The following is a 21,459-nucleotide window of genomic DNA, read 5'->3' on the forward strand; positions in this document are numbered from 1 at the left end:
AAGTAAGAAACCAATACCCCAAAAGTGCCCCTGATTAATTCCACTGGGACAAAGGATCCCAGATTTCCAGCTCTGCTCAGCATCCCATGGTCCCTTGTCTCTTCAGAAGCCAGGCTCCTTCTTTGCTACCCCACTGGCTGGTTACTGACACTGACACCAGCTAGTTACAGAGCTCCCCAGCCATCGCTTTGCTGAATCAATCTTCTCAAGTCCTGATGCTAGACATAGGATGTGTTCTGGCCATACCATAAAAATGATGAGATCAACAGCCAATAGGGAATCTCTGCGTATGCCCGTGCACGTGTCCATAAGCCCACACATGCAGGAACATCTGGAAGTGTCAGTATTACCAGTGTGAAACCCAAACACTGAATACAAAGGAACAAAGAGAGGAAGGAGACTCTGCAACCAATGCCAGTACTTTAGAATTTATTTTGTCTAAAAGTTTATTACTGTTTTTTCAAAAAAATGTTTACATTAGGTGGGGGTTTTTTAAACTAAAAAACCTGCATGGTATTTTACCTCTGAGGCTGGCTGAGAACTATTAACATTTACTTTTCAGAGTTTTGCATAAAATAGCCCGGATGTTTAACCTGACAGTTTTCTGAGAGCTGAGAATCTTCCCCTGTGCTTCAGCAAAGAGTTGAACCGAAGTGGGCTAATGGAGAATTGTATAAACATACCACCACCATGGCATCCTCCAACCCTGTAGTTTTACAACACGAGTCTATTTTAATCCTGTAACTGGAAGGCCAAATAACCAGCAGTGTAAACATGAACTAGAATCTTATATACAACATGCTTTTGTTAGCTAGAGATCCCCTAGAATGAATGGAGATGAAAACCTACCCCACCTCAACTTTAACCATATAGTTGCATCAACCCAGACCTTAGTATGGGTAAGTATCTAAGTGCCTGCCCGCCTGCCCTCCTCCCCAGCTACACAGCTAGCAATACCCTAGTCAGCTAGGTTAAAAGGTAGCTCAGGTTCATCTGTGCATGTCACAGTCACAGCAGAAGCTTTAACCATTGCCAGACCCTAAGTTTCAGTTAAAATTCAGCTCTTGTCCCCAAAACTACTTTTGGATTTGTCAATTTGTGGCACAGAGCTGAGCACCTGCACAATGCTGTGATTAAAGTAAGAAACTACTTTGGGATTGGCAGTTTGCAGCACAGTGCTGAGCACCTGCACCGTGCTGTGAGTAAAGTTAATCTTAGATCAACCATTTCTGGATGGAGACAATCCCAAAACACAGGTGTTGCAGACCCCACTCCTCAGGACAGTTCAGAATTGGATTACTCAGATGTCCTAAAATTTCAAGGCAGCCCAAGTGAGAGCATGTGTGGATCCCCAGCTTGAAATAAGTAGCCACCATGAAGGTATGTACTGTAAGTAAAACAACATGTACTTATGTACTTGCCATGGGCAACAATTTCAGTGATGCAGAAGTAGCTGGTTCCTGCAATTATCCTAGCAGCAGTAGGTAAGAACAGCTGCCAAATCTGAAATCTTCCAAGCCTCTGTATTAGAAATCTTCCCAGATATGGGGATATCCACAAAAGCCACTATTTCAACAGTCTAGGAAACCAAATGAAGTGGGGGCTACTTAGGCCTCTGTCGTTTGGGAGGTCAATGCAAGCAAAGAGAACCTGCTTTCGCTTACTCCAAAAGAGTCCACAAATACAAAAGCACTTTTATTTATCAAAACCACAGAGTGCAGGACACACAGCCTCATCCAAGAAAGCTTGCACAGGGACCTCATCACAATCTTTACAGTCTCCCAGATAAAGCCTGGACATTCTGTGCGTGACTTCAAGGCTGCCATGGCAGTGAACTACTCTGTAAACACCTGGGCAGGGACGTTCATAAAAAAGAGGAGGATTCAGCTAGAGACCAGCCAACACCAGGGCGGGCTCTATCCCTCCATCTACCGCTGCAATGTTTGAACAACCCAGCTCCAGCTTTCACTGGTGTGGAGAAGTTTTAAGTTCTCACATCAGCATTATCCTTATCAGCTAAACACAGGTAGCCTTAGGAACATGCCCTTGGCAAGTCTATATGAGCAGGGTGAGTGTGTAGTCTTTGTATGTAGCAAACTTCAAAGGATTCCTCTTTAATGACCTCCTCCAATCTCCCGTAAAATTGGACCCATTTTAGCACCCATAACATCCACTATTAATGAGCTCTACAGAGCTACCAGTCACTGCAGATGGCTACAGCCTCCTTTTGTTCAAAAGGAGCTGGAATCTACCAACTTCATTTGAAGTCCTCCTAGTTCTTGTACTGGAAGAGACAGTGAACGGTGGAGCTCTGTCCCTTCTCTACATGCCAGTCATTTCCCACCCTAGTTGTCCCTTTTTCCAGAGGTAAGAGACCTAGTTTATTCAATCATTCCTTATATAAAATTAATCCAGACTTTTGACTGTCCCTGTTGCCCTCCTCTGAACCTTTTCCAGTGCTCTTGTATCTTTTTTAGGATGGTGGAAGAGGAAGAACCAGAACTACAGTCATGGCCTCTGTTTTCTTCTGTTTGGCTTCCCTTATAATTTCTAGTATTTAATTTGCTTTTTTTAACTGCTACTGAGCCTTGCACTAACATTTGCAGCTCAATCACCCCACTGATGTTTTGGTTCCCACTGGTTTTCAAAAGTAGCCTTTCTTGCCCTTGGTGGCAAAGCACCACATGATTTCCTGGGAAATTTCTGACGAGATGCAGCACTACCTGCTCCACCAACAGGCTTCCACGCCTTATGAAAAGGACGATGGGAAAAGAAAAGTAAGATCGATAAATTGCCATGTTTGGAGCACTGAGAAATTTTAGGCAGTTTAAATGCAATAAATGAAAGTTCAGTAGCTTGGGAAAAAATCTAGTGCTTGGGAGAAGGTCATATAAACCTGAGAACCTCAGGCAGGTAAAACTTTATACCTACAACCCAGACACACTGACAGGTCAGAGAGAAACACCCATGACCCAGGACAGAATGAAAACAGAAGGGCAGGAAGCAGGAGGCATCCTTCAAAGCCTTGAATGATGAAACTTCTGACTCTGTAAGGCTGGAAGAAAATGAAATAGTACTTCAAAGAAGAACCAGTTATGACAGCAATAGGAGCTGAGGTTACCTCACAACATCACTATTGGCATCCCCCCCAGTGCACTGCTTGCACCCCAGGTTCTAATCCCTGTGATCATCAGCTGCTGACGTCCTTTTACTACCCACTTAGCTTCATCTAGTGAGTCCACAAAATGGAGCTGGCAGCAAGATAGTCTTTCCTATCAACAACATACAATTATTGAAATGCCTACACCAGCCAGATTACTATCTTCTGCGTGTATTTCAGAAGCTCATAAAATACCAGTGAAAGGAGAAAAAAAGTCCAACATATTTATGTGTCAGTGGGATATAAAGTTTGGAACAACTACAAAAAAGCAGGCAAAGACTGTATAATCGTGACTGGTATCCCCCGTGGGCCAGGAAAAGCAGCAAAGCCCCTGCCTCCTTGGTAAAGTGCTGCACAACAGGCTGTGTTTCGGGGGGGTTGCAGCCAGAAAGGCAGAGTCACACCCTTCAGCAAACCACTGCTGACTCTGACTTCAGGTTTCCTAGCAAAAGAAGGGACTAAGAACTGTCCTGCTAAGGTGCCAGCGCGCTTCATGTGATACTCCGGAGACATAAACCCCAAATCATCCCACAGAGACCACCCAGACACGTGAGTAAGAGCTATCTGTATGAATGAGCCGTAAGTTCAGGGGACCATGGAAGCACCCAGCACAATATGACTCAGATCTTGATGGGAGCCTCCAGATGCCACTGTAATACAAATAATAAAGAATAACTCATGAGTAATCAGCCACTGCTGAAAAGAGGATCTCTGACTAGCTCTAGCTGTCTCTGTAATATAGCATATGCATTCTTTTGCATAAATATCATGGGTGCATTAACCCGTGAGAAAACTGACAGGAAGAAATCCTGCTCGCTGTCACTCACCATGGAAAGCTACCGTCCAAGGCAAGAGGGGGCTCAGGAAAGAGCAGCAAACCTGAACAGGAGGCTGGAGGAAAGGATTCAAGAGAGGAGACAGTAATACTTCTTAGCTTTTACAATGTAATATTGATCTGCTGTCCACAGAAATGGCTCAGCCTGCTTGAAGCTGAGGACATGGAGACAAGTGAGGATAAAGAGCTGCTTGCCCATGGAGCTCAGGAGATGGCATTCAGGTCCCACGCCTCACCCCTAGCCCAAGGGCTAGCAAAAACTGCATTTCTAGCATCCTGGACCAGCAAATCTGAGAAATACGCAACAGGTCTAACAGGGTACACAGCCCACACATCACAGTAGGAAGAGTTAAACACATCCAGCAAGGCTGAGCCGTAGGAAGGAATGCAAGAGCCACAGAGATTTGGAAGATGCAACACTAGGCAAGGAGGGTAATTTACCGAGCTACACCAGGATTAAAAAGGAGAATTAAGAGAGGAGATTGAATAGACTATCTTGGAAGAACCCTGGAGCAGGGAGGTGGGTTGAACTGGGGATGTACGTCTTGAGAAATAATAGAAATCTCCTTGGTTGGAACAGTTCAAGCCAGGCTGCCCTGGCACTACTAAATAAACAGTACACAGAGCCACTCGTGCAAATGTTGATCTTTTTCATCACAGAATCCAGGAGATTAGATACGGCTAGAGTTTTGCCACTCGGTTCCACTCCAAACAGCCATACACACCTTGTTGGATAGTTACCACAAACCATATTTCAGAGAGGGTGGATAGCAAAAATTTCCTGGAGTTTATCCAGCTGCATCATTAAGGAGGTTGTTACCAGATAATCACAATCTTTTGCTCAGCATTAGGAAAGAACACAATGGATCACCTTCCATCACCCCACAGAAACAGCCACGTCTGGGTTACAGGAAGGGAAATACTCACAGGAATACTGAAAATAATCTCACCTCAACCTCCCCATCATGATACCACCAAGTGACAGCCTTCTTCCAACCACTGGCCATGACTTTAAGATTAACAGCCACATCAGGAATGGGGCATCTGATCAGCTGCAGTCCTGGAGGACTTTAGTTTTTTTACAGTGGACTGTGTCCACTGACTTTAGTTTTCATTGTTTCCAAACCAGCCAAAGCCTGCAGGCAGAGCTGTGACACCAAAACCTGGATTAATGATCCAGGCATGACATACTGCTTTGGAATAGGTAATTCCAAAGTGCTCGCGTCTAGTAGTTTCTAGTGTACAGCAATGTGAAGTCCTTTTATAAAGGACTGGACATACCAGATTTTAAAGTACCATCCTACTCTGAAAGCAACTCTAAAATCATCAGCCTAGGGTTCCAGGTTTACTGTTGCAGGCACCTTCAGTAAAGACCTGCCTATTTCAGCTACCTGGTTTTAAAACTGCAGCTGAAGTCTGAGAATCAAGTTGGGTGCTTTCCTTCTTATGCACGACCATCAAAAGCAAAAACAAGTATTCTGCCAGTCATGCCAGTCTTCAATGATATTTCTGTGTTATGCCTTCAATACCAGCAAAAGTATCACATGGTCTTCAGAAGATTTACTTAACTAAAGGTGACCATTTTTAGCAGGACTAACAGAAAGGTATAAAAATTTTCAGTACATGTGGTCAACAGCTCTACTATGTACAGAGGTTTTATTTCTTACATAGCAGAGATGAACTTGTAAGGTTCAGGGGCTGACTTCAGAGTTCCCAGACCACCTTGGGCAACTTAATGCAGTGATAGCCGCTTCTTTAGCAAGAATGAGCCTCAATCACCCCTGGCACCAGGTTAGGAAGAGGTCATCACAGAAGGAAAGTACTAGATGGTAGCCAAATTACCAAAGTTCAGTATCCCTAACACTGAGCCATACACCGTGGGAAGAACAACTGGGGACCTTCAATTAAAATACACTTTACAAAATGTTAAACAGCAGATATGTAACAAAACTGTGTGACATTTCATACTTTCGCTGTGATGCCTCCAGACCATTTTACAGGAACCTGTCAGATGAAATCAGACTTGTTTATTCTGCATTTAAATTTAGGACCTGAGGCAGTCCGGTTTCAAAAGAGACAGAAAAGGCACATATTGTTGTTTGTTTTTTACAATGAAGGCAATGCCTTGTTGTAAAACTCTTTACTCCAAATCAAAATTATTTCAGTGCTCTGCTACATTACAGTCTTGAGAACATTTCTGCTTGCTGCCTCAGCACAGGTAGAAATTTAATTAAAATGGAAATTAAAGGAAGAAAGAAAGAAACAAAATGCCATTAGCACACACCCCACACTCCCCCCAAAATCAGGTGATTCATACAGAGTATCTTCAAAATTTCATGTAAGCCACTGATAATGGATTAAGTGGCAGTGTCCCTTCTGGCTCCAGTTTATAAATTCTTATCTGCTTAAGGTTGCTCCAGAAAGATTTCCAGCTGACAGCATGATTCTTAAGAGACAAATCCTCCCTGGCAGTTTACAGTTGCATGCCAACTACTACAGCATTGTGTGTGCCTTCATGTTTGCATTGATAGAGGATGATGGTTCACCATTTAGGGTTCAGCATCCCCCTCCTTGCAAGTCTAATTTTAAGCACAGCCATTGTCTGGGCTGAGTTTCTGACTGACTTTGTCCCTGACAGAGCAGTAAGCATTTGTAACATCTCCTTGCATGGCCATTAAAAAAAAAACATGATATAATCACTCTCAGTTCAGGCAACTGTTCCGAGGAAGGGAGCAGAGAGGTGTAACGGAAGAATAATGCAAGTATCGGAAAATCCTTCAGTATAACAACCAGTTGCCCAGCTCATCATTAACCATTTCCAATCCCCTACACCATGCCAAAGAAGTATCCGAAAGCTCAGTAAAATGAGGGTGAACAGCAACATCCCTATTTTCTATGCTGGTGGCTGCAAATTCTGCAACACATTGGGGAAGCTGCAACAAGTTCTGATCATCTGAAATGGCTGTGGGAGCAGCACCTTCCCTCATTCCCTGCTTACAGAGAGATGTCTGACATCCTCTACCCCCATCATTCAGTACCTTTGGCTGTGAAAATGTGCATAGTGAAGAGGTACCCAGGTAGCGTTGAACACATATGGTGTGTACTGCTGCCCAAGGAAATCCCTTTCAAGAATGACAGCTTATTTTCCGCTACCACCCTCCCAGCTTACAGCAAAAGGGGGCAAAAAAGGGCAGGGACAGAGGAGACCTTGGGCAGTCACTCCTTCTCGCCTTCCAGAAGTCATCCCCATCCAATTTGATCCTGACAGTGTCCCAGTGTTTCAGGAAAGGGATTTCTTCCTTACAAGAAACAGAATAACCATGTAAGCTGGACAAGAAGCCCCGAATACGCCCTGCCCTCCTCCAAACAGGACGACAGTCCCACAGACACATTCCTGGAGCACCCAGAAAAGACGTCAAAGCAAAGCTTTCATTCACCGAGAAACACCTGGGGACTCTTTGGTGGTCCAAGTCCTCTGACATGTTGTCCCTCGCTTTCCCAGGGAGCCACTGCCCGGGGAGACCTGTGCACCCATCAGCCACCCATGGGGCACTGCTGGGACGAAGCGGCAGGGCTGGGAGCAGGGCAGCGGGGCCCACAGCGCCAGAGAGCGTGGGGTGCCAGGCATGGAGCCATCCCACCCCGGGGTGCCCAGGGAGCCCAGACTGTCCTGAGGTGCCTGGGGTGCTCAGGGAGCCCAGCCTGTCCCAAGGTGCCCGGGATGCCAGTCCGGCGTGGGGTGCTCAGGGCGCTATGAGTGCCTAGGGATCTCATTCCAATTTGGGGTCCCTGGGTGCCCAGGGTTTGTGTCCTGCCTGGGTGCCCATCCCACCTCAGGGTGCCCAGAGCACCCATCGTGCTCTGGGCTGCATGGGTGCTTCGGCTGCCCTGGGGTACCGCGGGTGCCCGTCCTGCCAGGGACGCTAGGGGTGCCGGGGGGGCCGGGGGCGCCAGAGGTGCCCAGGGTGCCGGTCCTGCCGGGGATGCTCGGGGTGCCGGGGTGCCAGGGTGCCGGTCCTGCCGGGGATGCTCGGAGGGCCGGGGGGGCCGGGGGTGCTCGGGGTGCCGGTCCTGCCGGGGGCGCCAGAGGTGCCCAGGGTGCCGGTCCTGCCGGGGATGCTCGGGGAGCCGGGGGGGCCGGGGGTGCTCAGGGTGCCAGGGTGCCGGTCCTGCCGGGGATGCTCGGGGGGCCGGGGGGGCCGGGGGTGCTCGGGGTGCCAGGGTGCCGGTCCTGCCGGGGATGCTCGGGGGGCCGGGGGGGCGGGGGTGCTCAGGGTGCCAGGGTGCCGGTCCTGCCGGGGATGCTCGGGGGGCCGGGGGGGCCGGGGGTGCTCGGGGTGCCGGTCCTGCCGGGGATGCCCGGGGTGCCCGTCCTGAGGGGGTGCCGGCCGAGCCGTACCTTTGAGGTGGTGGTGGCGGGCGCGGTGCAGGCGGCCCTGGCCGCCGCGGGGCAGCGCGGGGATGCTGGAGAAGCGGCTCCCCATGGCGGCATCCGGGCCGGGCCGGGCGGCACCGCGCAAGGTCTCTCCCCGGGGGCCGTGGCGGCGGCGGGGGCAGCGCTCCGCCGGCGTCTCCCGCGCTCACTCCGACGCCGAGAGCCCCGCTCCTGCCGGCCGCCCGCCGGGCCCCATGCCCCGCGGTGCCGCCGCCCTCCGCGGGGCCGCGCCGGCTCCGCTCGGCTCCGCCGCGGCTCGCTACGGCGGGGCGGGGCGGCGGCACCGCGGCCCCCCCGCCGCGCCCCGTCGCCATGGAGACAGTTGTTCCGCCCGGGGGGGGGCGCCGCCGCGCGCCGCCCAGATGTGCCACCGCTGACGCGACAGGTGGGGGCACGCGGGACCCTCTCCCACCCCCCCACCCGCGCCGGTGCCGGGCATGGGGCCAGCCTTCCCCCACAGCACCGGCCGCCCAGGCTTCCCCCAAACCGCAAGGATGCCCGGGACCTCGCACCCCGAGGGGCAGCCGCGGGGGCAGGGACGTTATTCCCCTCCCCAGCCTCGCGGGGGGGGGCACACATCCACCGCCCTGGGAAGGTGCGAGGCTGGACCTCCCTCACACCTGCCGGCCCTGAACCTGCTTCCCCAAGGCCAGCCCAGCGCCCTCCCAAGCGAGGAAATTTGCAGCAGACCCCAGACTCCAGGCCCCTCGAAGACGCTGCATCATGCACCGACATCCACCCGAGCAGACATGCTGTGCTGGGATGCAACTGTCCTAAAGCAATTAGGATTCTCACGGATGCAAATACGTCAGAGCAGCACTCGGGAAGGCAAGGCAGATGGGCAAGCAGCTCCTTCTCCAGCCCTGAGGCAGGTGGACAAGGCGGCAGATAGAGGGGCAAGTAGGTCCCTCACTGGTCCCCAACCTACCCGGCAAGGTGGGTAGGTACCTGCGCCTGCCGCTTTACTCGCCCCGGTGGCTCAAAGCGGTGAGGAGCTCCAGCCAAGGTCAGGGAAGTGGCGTAGGGGAGAAATGGGGTGAAAGGAAACGCTTCACCGGCAGATCTCCTATGAAGGGTCAGGGGCTTGTACTGGTGAAGTGCTACTGTGGGGCACCACCTGCGCCCGTGGCTTCTGAAACCTGCTGCAGTATGAACACATCCCACATGACCTGGGACTGCCCTGCGTGGTTGGAGCCCTCAGTGCAGAGGTGAGCCTCTGCACAGCTGCATATTCACAAGCATCTGTGCTGCAGACGCAAACTCGCTCACACCTGCACAAGCCGTGCCCACACGGCGCTCTCTCTTGCTGTGAGACAGAAGGTCCTGTGTTAATACCACGCCTGTCCACCACCAGACGTGGGGCTCCTCTCCGCCTTGCCCACTCTGGAGCCACCCCTGCCAGCGAGTTGAGTCGTTCCACAAAAGCAGCTGGGACCATACAGGGTGCTCCCCTTGTCCTCACCCCAGCAGCACCTTGGCCATACAGGGATTTCTGCTGCGATGAGTGCAACCCAGGGCCTGGAGGAGACCAGTTGGTACCACATCAAAATAAATCCAGAGCTGATGCCGGTCTACTGCATATCTACATTACCTTTTTCTTTAAAGAGAACTGTAGGTTCTGGAGACACACACGTTTGCAAGCTTCATCTGGAGTTTCAGCGAATGCTGAAGACTGAGGGCAGCTTCAGTTCAGCTATGTCAGGGCTGTAAAATGTCTTCTTCCTTCCTTCCTTCTGCTGAACAAAAATTTAATGTTTGGCTTCCTTCCAAAAGGTGATTTTGTCAATCTACCCATCCACCTCCACACTCTCCCTCCTCCTAGTAAATGTAAGAAAAGCCCTTCCTGGTCAGGGACCACATATGAACATTTTCACCTTGAAAACAGTTACTGTCATGATTTCCCCACCCAGAGACCCAAAAGACCCACTGTCCTCTGAAACCACTCAAGTACATAACTTTCAGAGGAGAAGGGGAAGCTCTTCTGACGTTAAATAACAAGATTCGATAAGAAGCATTGAAAATCTACAACCAAAATCTGATGCTGAAATCAGGATGAGGATTTCCTTTGGTGTGTGTGATGCAGGTGGCCAGGCTGAGGCATCATCACCATCCTGCCCAGCCTTAGATTGCAATATAGAGATGTGCACCATGGTTTTGCATCCTTTCTCATTCTCTCAGAAGCGGAAAGGGATGACCATGCCAGTCAGAGTGCTGCCATGGTAGTGCGGGGCTTGAACTCCTGCTCAAAAACAAGCCTCTGAATGTTCGGTGCTGCCAGTATATTGGGTCCTGCTCTGGCCCCATTAGAAGTCCACCAGCTGCCTCCACAGGCAGGAAGCTCATGAGTAGAGGTGGGACCGAGATTAAATGAGGCTGAGTCACATCTGTGTTTATATCCTTTGTGAACATTTTATTTCCAGCCAGCTCATTACAGTGAGCCGGCGAAGAGACATGGGACTGGAACGGCCCTTAGATGGGCAACTCCAGCTCCTCAACATACAATACGTTCCACCCTGCTGAACCTAACTGTCTGCAACCAACAAAAAAAAAAAAAATCCCTGTTCTTTCTCGATTCCTTTTCTCTAATCTCTCTTTGTGCCTGTCCTTGAATTGTAAGAGGTCTTGAGTAAGGACTGTCACTTTTCTGGGAAGGTTCATGTTTTGTGTGGCAGAAAGAGGTATCCGCATAAGGCAAATTACAATGGAAAGAAGCATCTTTCCATTGTATAAAAGTGATCTTGAAAAAGGAAAGGTACCAGAGTTTTGGACTGGAGTCACAAGGGACATCCATAGCACAGGGAACATTTCTGAGCATTCATCCATTAAATTACAGGCACTCACGTGTGCATCATGCACGCTGCTAACTATGCCTTGTGTGATAGCTCACCGTGTGGTAGAGCTGCTCCCAGAAGGACCAAGTGCTTTCTGCTTCCACCAAATCCAGTCTGAGTTTTAGACACCAGGCACCAATTTAATCTTGCTACCATAGTGTTGATACTAAACTATACCCCACACCCCTAATGATAGATTATGTGCTCAACCATCTCCCTTTTCAGCTTGGAGAACCGATGTAAAGCACAGTTACATCAGTGAAAGGAGGAAGCCGTATAGATCTGCCTTAGCAACACGTTCAGTTTCTGTGAGGGATGGGCTTCGCTTTGCCTGACACTGCAGCCTGCAGTTAACACTGTGGGGAGGAATGCAAAACAGCACCAGGGTTTCGCTGTGATTGTATCTTGGTTCACTTTATCAAAGAGTCTGAATTTGCTCCTGACACTGGTTGGAGAAGGAGTGAGAAGGAGGGGCTGCTTGCTGTCCTTGCCAACTTATGTCAGCTCTTCCTGCAGAAAATGTTGAGCAGGGTGAGAAATATGCTCTGTGATCACAGGGGCCCTTGATAGACAAAACAGGATCACGCTGGTTCTGGGTTTTTGCCTTTTTCCTGTGCTGTAGCAACAAGGAGCATTGAAACAGCTTGCCAAAATTGCAGGGCTTTCATGCCAGTATGTCAGGACATTCCTTGTTTCTTAGTATTAGTGATATCAATTGAACTGGCTAATTAGGGACATGCAATTTCTTGGTATCAATCCTGTCAGGTAGTGGGGGTCTGGCAGAGAGACCATGCTGTGTGATAGAGCAGGATGAGTTTGCACTTAATTATAATTCCTCTCCACCTTCCGTATTCATGCATGGGCAGCTGACCACCCATTTGTAATTTGTGCCTAGAAGTCAATGGAGACAACGCACCAGTCCATGAACTTCATCCGAAATGAGCATCAGCTCCAGGAAGGGCACTAACATCACAATTATCATTACAAACAAACACAAGGAGAAAGGCACAGCACAGTCACATCTGCTCATGGAACAACGTCTACTGCCTTAAGTCATAACACCACCCATGAATTCTCTACCCGAAAACTGGGTGCAAGGACGAGCTCCAGCTATTCAGCTCAGGCATATGTGAAAGAGAAGAGAGATGGGATGTGGAGGAGGGTTTGTGAGATGGCTGGAGGGTAGCAGCTACATGCAAAAAGAGCTCACTGGAGAAGGATGGCCGGCCAGACTGCTAGATTTGGCACACAGGGATGCTTTCAGACTGTGAAGGGGGCAAGATCAGATGAGCGCATTTGCATCTGAGGACTGGGTATTTTGCAGAGATCTCTAACTGTGAAGCACTATGCAGCAATGAAGCAAACATAGTTTAAAACTCCCTTTGCAAAGCCTGTGTTTGTGCCTTCTAGGCACATCATCCCTCAAGGGGTTACACAAGAAACCAGGCAACCACAAACGAGGTATAATTGTGAAGAATCACAAGGAGTACACACGAAGCCTGAGTCACCATTGCCAGAGACTTGGGCAAACACATGGCAGAATTTACACCCTGAGAGGATGCTCAGAATAGGAGGCATGACACACAGAATGAGTGTCACAGAATAAAACAGAGCAGTGAGTGGATGCTGCCCAGGTCCTTTTGGCTTTGAAATTCATGGGGTCCACCAGCCTGGACCACTCATTGGCTTGCGTGTGAGTGGGGGTGCTAAGAAATTGGACATACCATGGCTTGACCACCTTTTACACACATTGGAAACATTAATCTCAACAATAATCCAAAGGAGGGAATGCTTTCCTCATTCTTCCTGTTTTCCTCCATCTCCAGATGGAGAAACTTAAGCAACAAGTTGATTTGACATATATGGCACTTAAAGCAGCAAAGGGGCTGAGGATGTGGCTATGCCATGTGTCCCTTCCAGAGCAAGGTTTGATCCACTGGCCCTGCTGATTTCACATACATGTTAATATATATATTGAAGGATCTGCAAAATAAATCAGCTGTTGCTTGGTTTACTGTAATTAAGTACCTGGCATCAGAACTTCAACAGATGTGGAAGAAAAAGCCACACCTATCCATGAAATGTACAGATCTGCATGCTGGAGGGAGAAAAGATAATTTGGGAGATATTCACCACACCTAATTGTTGGGCTAATCTCTTAATTTATGTATTTTTAATTGCCTGAATGACAGTTGGCCAATGGCATTATTGATGTGGCATGCATCTCCCTAACACGAAATGCCCTGCAGCCGCTACATCAGGGCGGTTTGCCCCCATTGCTGTCAGCTCTGAAACTGATGCAGAGCTGGATGTAAGACTCAGATTGGACAGAAGCAAATTCAGCATTATGAATTAAAATAGGACAGGATTACAAGAGTCTGCTCTCAGTCATAGGTGAACAACTTCTTGCCTGTGGGTTTCTGTGTCTAACAGGACAACAGATTTCACAGCAGCAGCCAGCACAGTCTGCGAAGATACTTCTAGAAGTATTAGCTTAAAGTGAAGACGGGGAACAGATCTGTAGATGTGAAGTCTCATCAACATTGACAAAATGCTTAGTCTCAGACAGCAGTCAACGAAAAGCCATCATGACAAGTGATCACCCAATTTGGTGTTCCTTCCCTGAGAAAGCTAAATCCTAGGTCACCTCTTTTGTAAGAAATGTAGATACTTGTTTTCTATGAGTGGGGTAGGAAAGAAGTGTCCATCTTTCATGACACACTGGCTCTACAGTGTGCAGACTGGGAAAACATGTTTTGTACAGCCAGCTCGATGATTCAGATTAATTCTGTTTATTTTCTGACCTTTACCTTAGCAGTTCTCCCATTCATCAGCACAGAATCTGCATGAGAGCAGAAGCTACTGCCTGACCTTCATGGCAGATCCACAGTAGCACTTACATGACACTTTGATGCCTCATATATACACAGACATCCATCCTGGAGGCTGCTGGAAAAAACATTCTCCTGGATTGATGCTTGTGCAGCCCAGCAGGTTCCTCTTCCTGATGGCATTCAAGCTACTAGACTTGCTTTTCTAAGCTTTTCAGAGCTCCAGCTCCATCCTGCAGGACAACAGGGTTGAATCCTGTCTTTAGTTAACCCTGACTGCCAGCATCCATCAGCCTGTCATTGTGCCCCCTTCTCCTTTTCTGTAGAAATCAGCCCACGCTCATGTACACACTCCATCAGCCCACTCATATACCCTGAACCTCTGGCCCATTTCCAACCCTGCACCCCACACTATGCAATTCATGCTCTTTCTTGTCCCACAAGCTCTGGCAAAGCCTGTCCAGCCCTGCTTGGCTCTCATCCCCATCAGTTGTTCAAAGTCAACATTTTATTTCACATTTGCCGGAAAGGGAAAACATTCAGAAGAGGGACAAAGGCACAGAGAGACTGCATGGACTTTTCTTAGGGTTTCTTATTCCTCCAGTCCTCCTACATTCCTCCCCCTCATGCTCTGCAGCTGTTAGATTGAGATCTCTCACCCTGTATCAACCACTTAGTAAATTTTCCATCAAGCAGCTTCATGGAGGGCAGCTCTTCCATGCTGCCCTTCCTGTTTAGAAGACACTTTCCAGAAAAGCAAGCAAAGCCATTTCATTTATACACCTTAAAAATTAACAAACTCCTCTGCTGCAGTGCCCTGCAAGCATCAGTGTGGCTGTGCAGAGACCACCACTGACCACAATATCCAACATCCCAACAGCATCTCGCTCTGGTGCAACAGGGTGCACAAAATTCCACCCCATGATTCCTGCCACCGCAGGAGCAATTTGGGGCTCATCCACAGCAGCATTTTCAGGAAGATGTGCACCCCGACTTGAAAGCACTGTGCAGTAGCAGAGACCTCATACTCAAGAGAACTTAATGCAACAACAATTGACCTCACAGTCAAAAATGTGTGCATACTGTCCTGCTCTAAGTTTGCTAACTCAAAAATCCAAGCCTTGCATCATGTAGTGGCTTCACCTGGCAGCTGAAGGAGTCTTGTCCTCTCACAGGTTTTCCAGAACCAGATCCAGCTGTAGACATGCCTTTATATTATCACCTTTTGACTTTCCATTTCTTTCAATTGGTTGCTACATTCTCTCTGAAGCTGCTTGTGTGAAATACATACAAATCCAATAACTGCACTATGTGAAAGAGCAAGAAAAAGAGCAAAAGAAAGACAATCGGTTCCTTTGGATAACCAATTCCTTTGGGAAGTTCCTTTATAATGAACAGTCAGTCTGTTTATGCAACAGAGGGCATAGTAAGGGTCTGCCCCCTGTACTGGCAAGCAGAAGCTGAAGAGCTTTTGCATTTTTAGCAGCCATTTTGGAAAGTAATACTTATGTATTCATTATGAACTATGCTCAAAGTCAATAATATGAAGACAATTATTAACAGGGGATAGTAAATAGGGTGGTTAGAAAATATGAATTTCTCCCACACATACTGGTCACCTTAGTTGAGTTCTTGCATGCAAATATCAATTATACTCTTGCAATACTTTGGCGAGGAGGGTTTAAGTCCCTTTTAATTCAAGCCTGCTGTGCTCCCCACGCTGGAGAACTCAGTGGGGCCTGCTGAGCCCCAAGTGTATGTTAGAGCAACCCCAAGGCTGCTTCCAAGCTTCAAGAGGCACATTTGTGCCACATCCCAGAGGCCCAGAGCTCACCACTAAGCTGGGGCTTACATGAAAGGACAGTACTGAGCAGAGGACATTTCCAGGGGAATCAGCTCCTCCCTATCTAAAGGGTCCTTTGATCTACAAGAGAAATCTAACAGGAATTTAGCACAGCTAATAGTCAAGCCTTTGATCTTCCCTTTGGAGTTTCACTGTCTGTCAGCCAGCCTGAACCCCTACTTCCAGCAATATAAGCCAGAGATTCCTCCCTAGCACATTACAGTGAATTTACCAGCTCCACAGATTTACTAGTGTTGCAGGGTTTTTTGCTCCCATTCACTTTACTTTTGGGTAATTTCTCCCTTGCAACATTTTCTTCGACAATGGACCTTCTCTTCAGTCTCACTATCGCATCTCTGTCGAGATGATGGATATTTCTACTGAGGTGCAGAACACAGAGTCTGAGGGATATCTGCCTTCTGAAGAAGATCCTACATTCTTTGCAGATCTAAATGGGTTCTGTTAAAACAGGGACAAATCAAGACTTTGATGACAGATGCCAGTGGCAACTTCATATCCTATTTCTGCATCCAAATATTTGCTTTTAATTAAATTTACTGCCCAAATTAATAGTGGAGGTGCCCATATTTCTAACTGGGTCATTTGCAGCCAACTTTACATCATGCTGAGAAGTCAGCATCCTCAAGGAATATTGGGGAAAAACCAAACTTTTACTAAATGTGGTCAGTTAGAGAAAGGGGAAGTGTGTTAAGGGCTGTTAGTCTGTACCTCTAAATGTGTTTGACATCCTCAATACCTAAAATGGTGGGTTAGATTATCAAAGGAAAGGCACCCAACAGCTTTGGTATACTAGTCAGTAGTCAACTGCCAAGGTATTAAGGATGTCTTGACCGTACATGTTGTTTTACTTACAGGTGGAGTTATTGTAAGGTAGTGTTTCCCAACCATATTGCACATGAGGACTAGTGATGTTTTAACACCTTTTTGGTCCAGCTCCTTTTCCCCCTCAACACATTCCTCACTTGATGGGCTGCTGACAGCCCCTGGCCCCACTGCTAGCATGGTGATGGACCGACCTAATCCTTTTTCTGCTCAGACCCCTCAACCTTTCCCCCTCTGGTTCCAGGACAGCAGTGCAGCTTCACACTCTCCAAGGTTTACAAACTCCAAATAAACTTAAAGCAATAAGACAAGTCTGGGTTTTTATTTCCCAGTCTTCCACAGTCTGCAGAGTCCCCAGACAGCAAACAGCCCCCCAACACCACCATGCAGAATGACAAAAGCTGTACCAAACAGCCAGCCAGCAAAGATATTCCTCCCACATGAGACTCAACCTTATTCTGGTCATAGAAACAGGATGCATCCAGAACTCGTCCTCCTGACAAGTTGGCCAACCCCTGTGTAGTTCCTGAAGCTGAACACCACCTTCAGAGGTCCCCAGACAGGCTGACCAGGCTGCTTATTAACTCCCTTCAGGCCCCCATGAGGAATCCCAAGCAGATTGCACTGAAGTTATCTGAATCTCAAAAAGATGACCTGGAAACAACAGCAATAACCTTCTCTTCCCAGTCTACAGAACCCTGCTGGTGGCACTGGATGTGCAGCCTGCAGGTAGCATCTGGAGTCACCGTTTCTCTTCCTTGCTCTGTGACTCAAATGGTGGGAGCCAGCCAGAAACTCGGAAATGTCAAGTTTAGTATCATAAAGCCCCATTGATTCTCAAAGGCAATTTGTAGTGCATTCACAATGGGAAGCACTTCTCACCAGGAGAATATCAGGGACTGCTGAATTCAGCAAAACAGGTGGAACTATTTCTTTTTCCAAGGGTACAGTCCTGTCCCAGCAGTGAGGACTAACCCCACAGGCAAATTTTGGCTTGACAGCCAGGAACAGCTAGCATGCATTTTAAAGCTGTAATCTTGAAATGCACAACTAAACCAGGGAGGAACAGAGGAGAGCACAAGTCCCCGACAGGGCTTATTTGAATAATCTTGCTGACAGATCTGTTCTTTTCTCAAAATTTCCAGTCTGTACAACAGATCACAATATGAAATCAGATACTGTCACCGGGTTCTGATAAATGTGAATATAAGGACTAAACACTCCCTTCCCATCTGAATAAATACTCCAATTCGAACTGCACCACTCGTATTGTTCATGCTGTCACTAAAATCCTGCAGGCAGCGTTAGAGCCTAGTAACTGAGCATCACCCATCATTACTCACTTCACAAACAGATAGAGATTTTTCAGCTCTCATTTACTGACGAGCATATTCCTGACATTATTATCTCTTCTAAAAGCCTCTGCATCAGTTATGCCTACTGGATTCAAAAGGAAATTTTGCTTCTCTGCCTGTGAATTAATGACAAGATTTTCAGTGTCTCTGAGACATTTAGAAAACAAATTCCCCTTTAATTTTAAAATTTCAAGTAAAGGAGAAGCTACTACACTATTAGGCTAATTTTTGCAATGTTTAAGTGACTGTCTGTTAAAAACTTGCAACTCCTTTCCAGTTTGAATTTGCTGAGTTGCAAATTCCATGCCAGTGGAGCTCGTTAGATGTTTTTCTGTTTTATCCAGCTAGCAAAGTAGACACGTATGAATTGTGGTACCACCATTCAACATTCTTTTCCACAAATTGAACAGGTCAAGGCCTTAGTTACAGCCTTACTAGTATTTAAGGCCAATTGCTAAGGCAGGGTTTTTGCTTTTATATAATTCTTACAGTTCTTGTTTTCACCCTCTCCATCTTTGCAGTAGTCGAAACCCTTTAGGGTGGAATCTAGCCTCATTTTGGGCAGGAACTCAACAGCAAGAGGCTTCTTGTCCACTTCCAGACCGCGCTTCTAGCTAAAAGAGGACACAGGGAATAAAACAATGATTAAGCCAGATACAGAGATTGAGAATTTGATAATCTGAAATAACCCAAAATACAATCCCTGCCTTGCACTTAGATGGCTTAATTGTTCTGCTCTGCTGCCCAGGTCAGAAAGCTGTGGCTGGAAGCCAGCAAACATCCGAGTGAAGTCAGCTCTGGGCGCTGCTTGTAACCAGCAGCAGAGAAACTGGTTTGTGGTTGTTTTGTGGCCACTGTTTGCTGGCTTGGTTCCCCCAAAATCACCTTCAATCACACCAAGATGATTTACTACTAACGAGCAAGGGTGGTTCTTGGCAACAAATGCAGGGAGGGCAGAGGAAAAGAAGAGGGGTGGGAAAGTGGAGGTGAATACCAGAAACGGTGCAGAGGCATCAAACAGGCTGAGCTGAAGGTGCTGCTTCATGGGGAAATTAGCTGCAAGAAACCTGCTCAGCCATTAACTGCTGGGGGTTCCTGGCTGTGACCAAGCAGGGGACGGATCAGTTCTCCTGACCCTCCTTGCTCACCTATGCTGTCACTCCATCATTGCTTCTGATGTGGACGTCAAATATTTTCTGTAGTGCCCCTCAGAGTCACTACATCGTGGTACTTTGCAGAAATGGACTGCTATGAACTAAAGAAAAGGGAAAATTTAATGAAGTTTAAAGACAAGAAATGGGTCAAAGGGACGTGTTCCCATTGTAGAGAAGGGAGGGGAAGAGGTGGGGGGGACACAAGGTGGTCTGCCTATGAAAGGTCTTGATGAAGGGACAGGGATTACTTTACAACAGCACATTTAATGCTGTGTGTGGTACCAAAGTCAAGACACTGAGTTCCCCAGGAAGTTTAACACAGAACAGTTCAGGGGCATTCAGAGCTCTTGAAAAAGGCCCATACCCAAAGCACTGTTACTGCAGATAAAACCTGAAGGAGCAGAGAGGTGGCTATTGCAACGCCACAGGATCCTATCATCCCACACAATGTGATTCTAGCTATTTGTTTCAGAAAGGCAGGAGTTGTTAGACAGAGATGGGATGTTACCAAAGGCAGAGTGAGAAGATGATTATCCTCTGCAGGACACAAGGCACAGCAGGTAATTACTGCCTGTGGGAGCACAAGGATTTCGCTTGGGACAGAGAATATGGAAAATTGCAATGTGCCTTAAAAGACCATTTGTGCTGAGTCCATGATTCTTAGTATTCAGTAAAGGTATAAATTGCAGTCCATAATCTTGTCTTCCAAAGGTATTTTGTGCTCTGCACTGAGGACCAGGACTGAGAGGGCAGAGTTTGTTTTGTGAAGAACCATCTGTCTCTGATGATGGCATGTTTTTGTCCTTAACAGTCTACAAGAGCTTGTTGAGGGGCTGGGATGGCTGGTTGATTTTACCATACAGTTTCTATAACATTACCTACTGCTTTGGATGAAGCTTATTGCTTTCTTGGGATTGCCTCTTCTAAAAACATGCATGAATTATTCCTTGTGATTATGTACCTGGGGACAGTGAGCAGGAACATGCTGGAGACCAGCAATGCAGCAGTAAACCCACAGCAACCTGTGGCCACCTCTTCCTCCCATCTTCCCTCTGCTAAGGTGTTAGAGCTTAAGCTCTGAAGCTTTTAAGCTCAGAGACAAGCTCCGAAGTCAGAACATGGGAGAGAGAAGAAATACGAGTTAGGCAGAGAAAGGAAAACTGTACCTTCAAGTCTTAACATCTTGAGATTCCTAGGATTTGTTGGTTTCCCATTTATCATGGCCAAGCATAGACAAAATCTGCCACAGGGATCATTCACAAGTCACTTGTCACAGAGAATATCTGCTGCTGGTGAAAGGAAGAGACCCCGCTGAGAAGTTTAAGGCAGGCTGGTATTTTCTTGGGAGAAAGACAGAATTGCCACAATTAGACAATCATATTTGTGTTCACAGCATTCTGGAGACACCCAGCACTATATAAATATCATAAATATACACAGAGAAGAAGATTAACGATGTGAGAAGGTGGGTTATATACACAGATAAAGTCAAGAGCTAGATTACAAGACAACCTTGTGAAACAGGGCTCTAATTTTGCTGGAAGATGAATTGCAGCTACCGTGAAACACTAGTTTTAAATGCTTCAGGGATGTGTGTTTTAGCCCGGTTGACACTAGAATCAGTAGGTGAATGAAACAATATTTTTATATTAGAACATGGATGTTACTTAGGATCAGAAGTCACTTATTACTCTGCAGAGGAACTGATGACCACACAGCAGTGTGTGTATACACACACGCTGGGTAACAAGCTCTCACAACTTTCATAATATTTAAGCTATTACCTGATCCCCAGATACTTGGAAAAGCTCCTTCTTTGCAGCAGATGAGGAGAAGAGCTAGGAGAAAAAATGTTGATATGTGCCTGGATGATTAAAATGTCTTCTTCACAGTTTCTAAACAATCTTGTCATCGCTACTCCTGAGCAAACTGCCTAAAAAGATAGCTGTTCTCCAGCTGAGCTACTCTGAACCAGAGGAGTCTGTAAGACAAGACAGATTTGTATCTGGAAGAAAAGACTTTTAGAAAAGCAGCAGCAGCTAGGGGTAGAGAGATGTCAGAGCCGCTCAGCCCTTCCCGCGCGGGCTCCATCCTGGGTGACAGCGGCTGCGGCGGCTGCAGCTGCCACCCGCGCGGGGCCGTCTCTGCCGGGGTGAGGAGCGGCTGAGGCTT

General features: G+C 47.5%; 1 protein-coding gene across 2 annotated transcripts in view; it reads right to left on the bottom strand.

The window, feature by feature from the left end:
• The window catches only part of NEURL1 (neuralized E3 ubiquitin protein ligase 1), a 169,129-nt gene extending 160,650 nt beyond the window's left edge, over window positions 1-8,479 (bottom strand). For both annotated transcript variants that reach the window (XM_075717826.1, XM_075717825.1), the window contains exon 1: window positions 8,395-8,479. In XM_075717826.1, coding sequence (XP_075573941.1) covers window positions 8,395-8,479 — 85 coding nt within the window. The remainder of the gene's footprint in view (window positions 1-8,394) is intronic.
• Between the last annotated feature and the right edge of the window lie 12,980 nt (window positions 8,480-21,459).

The sequence above is a fragment of the Pelecanus crispus genome, chromosome 10, assembly GCF_030463565.1.
Source record: "Pelecanus crispus isolate bPelCri1 chromosome 10, bPelCri1.pri, whole genome shotgun sequence".
In the NCBI taxonomy this organism is placed as follows: domain Eukaryota; kingdom Metazoa; phylum Chordata; class Aves; order Pelecaniformes; family Pelecanidae; genus Pelecanus; species Pelecanus crispus.